This window comes from Camellia sinensis, chromosome 2, assembly GCF_055761805.1.
Source record: "Camellia sinensis isolate YWXY chromosome 2, ASM5576180v1, whole genome shotgun sequence".
NCBI classification, from domain to species: Eukaryota; Viridiplantae; Streptophyta; class Magnoliopsida; order Ericales; family Theaceae; genus Camellia; species Camellia sinensis.
Window position 1 is genome coordinate 152,773,830 of NC_138962.1, and position 4,039 is coordinate 152,777,868.

Here is a 4,039-nt window from a genome sequence, read left to right on the forward strand (position 1 = left end):
TTACCATTGTATGAGGACACCTTTAATCGCATAACAATTATGATTAGGAAAGGACCTGGGAGTTTGGAAAAAGCTACACCTTCATTCTTTGTGAATTCATCCAATGCGTTAGAGTTGCTGGCTTTAATTTGGGAAAGGGAATTGTTAGATACAACAAGTTATTTGGTGAATACATAAACATTTAGTATTTGTCTAGATAAGTATGGATTTCAAATGGAGACATTTGAAGTTAAAATGATAGGAAAAATTTTGGAAGAAGATATAACTTATTGATCATCAATAATAATGATTTCTTGCAATGGAGTCTTCTTATCTTTGTGGTCTTTGAAATTTTTCTTCATCTATACTGGCAGAACCTCTAGTATTGTTAGCAAGGCATCTAAATTAAAAAATATATAATTTAATTCTAAATAAAATTGTATTGTAATGTATTAAATTATTAAAGAAGACAAATATCAATAAATTTTACTTATATCTTTTGGTGGTGCTGACGATTACATATCTGCTGCTGTTTTTGAGTGGACATTTGTTGATGTTGGTGAATGGATATTGTCCTCAAGTGCAGTTAGAGTAGTAAAGTTGAAGTTCAAACTCCATGTAGTTAACTGATCATCTTTGATTTTTTTTCTATGGGAGTTCATCCATAAATTGTCCATTGGTATTCATTTTCAAACATTTGATGTTGTTCTAGAATAGATCTAACTTGTGCATTTGATATTGAATAAGGCGAAAAGATTTCAAGTGTTGTTTGAAGAACCTCTATGTCTGCACCAAAGATTGTGACTTGCACTTTTGATCGCTACAATGTTTGAATTTAATAATTAATATATAATTCTGGAATTAGTAAGAAATAATTAATATGCAGTTATTAAAGATTCCAAATGATATTTGAATTAGAAAAGTTAAATAAGATGCAGAATGTTCATTAAGTTAAAGAAAGAAAAAGAAGTAGAAGTGTAAGAAACATAAGTGATATGATGGTAAAAAAAAAAAATACAAAAGAAAAAAAATAAAGATCCAAAGGCAAAGTAGTGAGAAAAGACAAAAAGAAAAAGAGAAGTATATAAGATTTTTAAATTTGCAATAGAGATTTTTTTTGCAAACATACCTCTGCATCAATTAGCATGAGCTTTTGAAACAATATTCCACTTGATTTAGTTCTTGGAAAGGATTTTTCAATAACCATGACATTTGTTGTCCATTGTTTTGTAGATGGATCGATATTTTTGATAGCTAACAATTGATTGGGCATGATTTCCTGCATGCATAAAACATATATAGTTGGAGTAATAAATAAGAAGAAAAATAATGTCAAATGAGTAACATAAATATAATATATAAATTGCAAATATATGAATTGCACATACCAAAAAACACGAAAAATAGAAAAATTAATTGCATTGAACTAAAGATAGAATCTCATGGTAGACAATGTTATTTGTGGCATCAGGGAATTCATTGTTTGAATCTGATGCATCTGTTAAAACTTTGACTTTGGTGGAAGTTGTAGCTTGAGATAATGAAACATACAATTGGCCATGTGAGAAAACTGGTTGTGGTAAATAGATGCCAACAGTATCTAGAGTTTGACCTTGAGCTTTGTTGATTATCATTACAAAACATAGCATGATTGGGAATCAATATCTAGTAAAATCAACTGGACACAATTTTTTATCTGATGTCTACAAACGTATTCGAGGTGAAAATACCATATCTCCTTTTCAACCACCAACAGCAATTGGAGCGAGAATAACATGTTTTTCAAATTTTCAACAAATGAATCTTGTTCCATTACATAATCCGTTGGAAGGATTTATGTTTCGAAGCATAAGAATAGGACAGTTTTTGTTAAGCAACAATTTGTGCAGTGGTAATCTTGGAACAGAGAAAGAGTTAAGAAACTCTTCATACTAGCTATTAACAGTCTCATCAATGCTATTATACATGTGTTCATCTCCAGGGAATTCTTCCATCAATATTTCATTGATGTGACTTATATTGTCATTTTTCGGAGTCAAGATAGCCCGATTCATCACGGAAAGTGGATCTTCATTATAATCATTGAAATTTGAGAAAGTAATAAGCCTTGAAGTGGATCAATGTTTTTATTCTAAGGAAGAAGCATCACTTTAGGGATTCTAATAGTTTTAGGAGATATCTAGTGTTCTGTACCATTTCCTACAGAAAGCAAAAAATAACTAAACGTTGGATCATGCTTAGCCCGCATATTTTTTTGTCAATTTAATCTTCTCTAATGAATGTCAAATGTAAGACATAACAAGGGTAGCATTAATGCATTCATTTCTTATACTCTTTGGCATAATAGGTAGCAATTGGCAAAAGTCACCACCGAATACTATAACCTTTCCTCCAAATAGAAGATTGTTATCTATGACATCTTTTAACAATTCATCAAGTGCTACAATACTTTGTCGTCTTGCCAACGATGCTTCATCCCATATTATAAGTGTAGCAAGCTTCAAAAGTTTTGCTAGGCCACTCTATTTGCTAACATTACAACATATTTTTCTTTCAACATCTATAGGAATTTTGAATCGTGAGTGCGCAGTGCGCCCATTAGGCAAAAGTGATATAGCAACTCTTGAAGTTGCAGTTGCGAGAGTGATCAATTTGTGTGTTCTTATTGTAGCCAAGATTGCTTGATACAAAAAGGTTTTCCCAGTTCCACCAGGTCCATCAATAAAGAAATATCCAGGATTTGCGGAAAGTACTATATCAACAATTTTAGAATATGTAAGTTGTTTTGTGTTTAACAACGATATAGACATCAAATCAACCTCAGACACTAATATATTGTGCTCATCTTCTATATCTTTGCAACAATCATCAGTTACATCAGAAGGGACCGATAGATCTGAAAGATAAAATTGTTCAATGTTCCTGACCATGGATTCAAGAGCAGAATTTATATTCTATAGAACTCTAGAACGAATTTGTTATGTTGATAATTGTCTTTCTCTACAAAGATCCTCTGACATTGTTCTTTCAAATTTTAAGAATAAAGCTTTTGGATCATGTGGACTACAATAGACAAGTATTGTTGCGAACAATTGTCGTAATGAAGAAGGCATTTGAAAAGTACTTGCTTCTTCTAAGCACTTTTCATTATCCTCTAATAGACCATATTGAAGAGCAACTTCTCTGAAAGAGTTGTATGTCACTTCTTTAACAGTTCTCAATTGACAGAATGAAGTTGGGCACCGTACATAATTCAACAATAATAGCAAATAGTATTGCTTGCCTTCTCTTGGATTTGCAGTTCCTTTTGCTTTCTTTCATTCCACATTCTATGTTGGCCATCCCAAATAAAGAATTCAGGAAATTCCTTGCATAAATATTTTCCTTCTTGAGCTTTTTGTTTGTTCTATTCATCACAAAAAACTCTGTCAACATTTTTCTTGAAGGAAATTCATTGTTAGCTAAAGAGCGCAAGTTATCTGTCTTTCGAAAGCTAACAATTTGGCAATCTTCAAGGTGAAGTTGCAAGCTTATCACAGCAAGATTAATTTGATTCAAAGGGAATTTGCATATTCTCCACACTGCTTCTAGAGGAGATATCCATCTTGCAAATTGAAACATTGTGATCTCCTCAATATGTTCATTACTATGTTGGCCTACTATGTGGAATTATACAAGTACTTGATAGCCTTAATAGTAGAGTAAATTTCCACATTAATGTGACAATCAAACTTTTCAAGAAGATATCAGTTGTAGGGAACAACCCATCTATTGTCCAACATGTGCCCTCGAATTTTAACTGTTTCATTATTGTTGTGCCGCCTATAGTTAGGGTATCCATCAGCTTTCATAGTTGTCATTGAAATAAAATCTCTAGGATAATGGTTCATACACAGGCCATTTTTCATACAATCATTATTACAATTCGAAGAACCATAAGGATCGTGCATTATGTGTTTAACAACCATTGAGTACAAGTGTGGAAACTTTTCTTGTCAGACAACTCGACAGATATGAAATCATCAAATTTTTCTCGAGAATCTAGTTTATGACCTCGCTA

At 32.1% G+C, this 4,039-nt stretch overlaps 1 protein-coding gene across 1 annotated transcript; it reads right to left on the reverse strand.

Annotated features, from left to right (window-relative positions):
• Positions 1 to 637: 637 nt before the first annotated feature.
• LOC145819157 (uncharacterized) lies at positions 638 to 3,600 on the reverse strand. Its single transcript, XM_082913115.1, has 6 exons — positions 3,263 to 3,600; positions 2,998 to 3,162; positions 2,519 to 2,901; positions 1,923 to 2,047; positions 1,109 to 1,258; positions 638 to 799 (listed from the first exon to the last, which is right to left on the reverse strand). The coding sequence occupies exons 1-6, from the start codon at positions 3,598 to 3,600 to the stop codon at positions 638 to 640; spliced, it is 1,323 nt and encodes a 440-aa protein (XP_082769241.1).
• Positions 3,601 to 4,039: the final 439 nt, after the last annotated feature.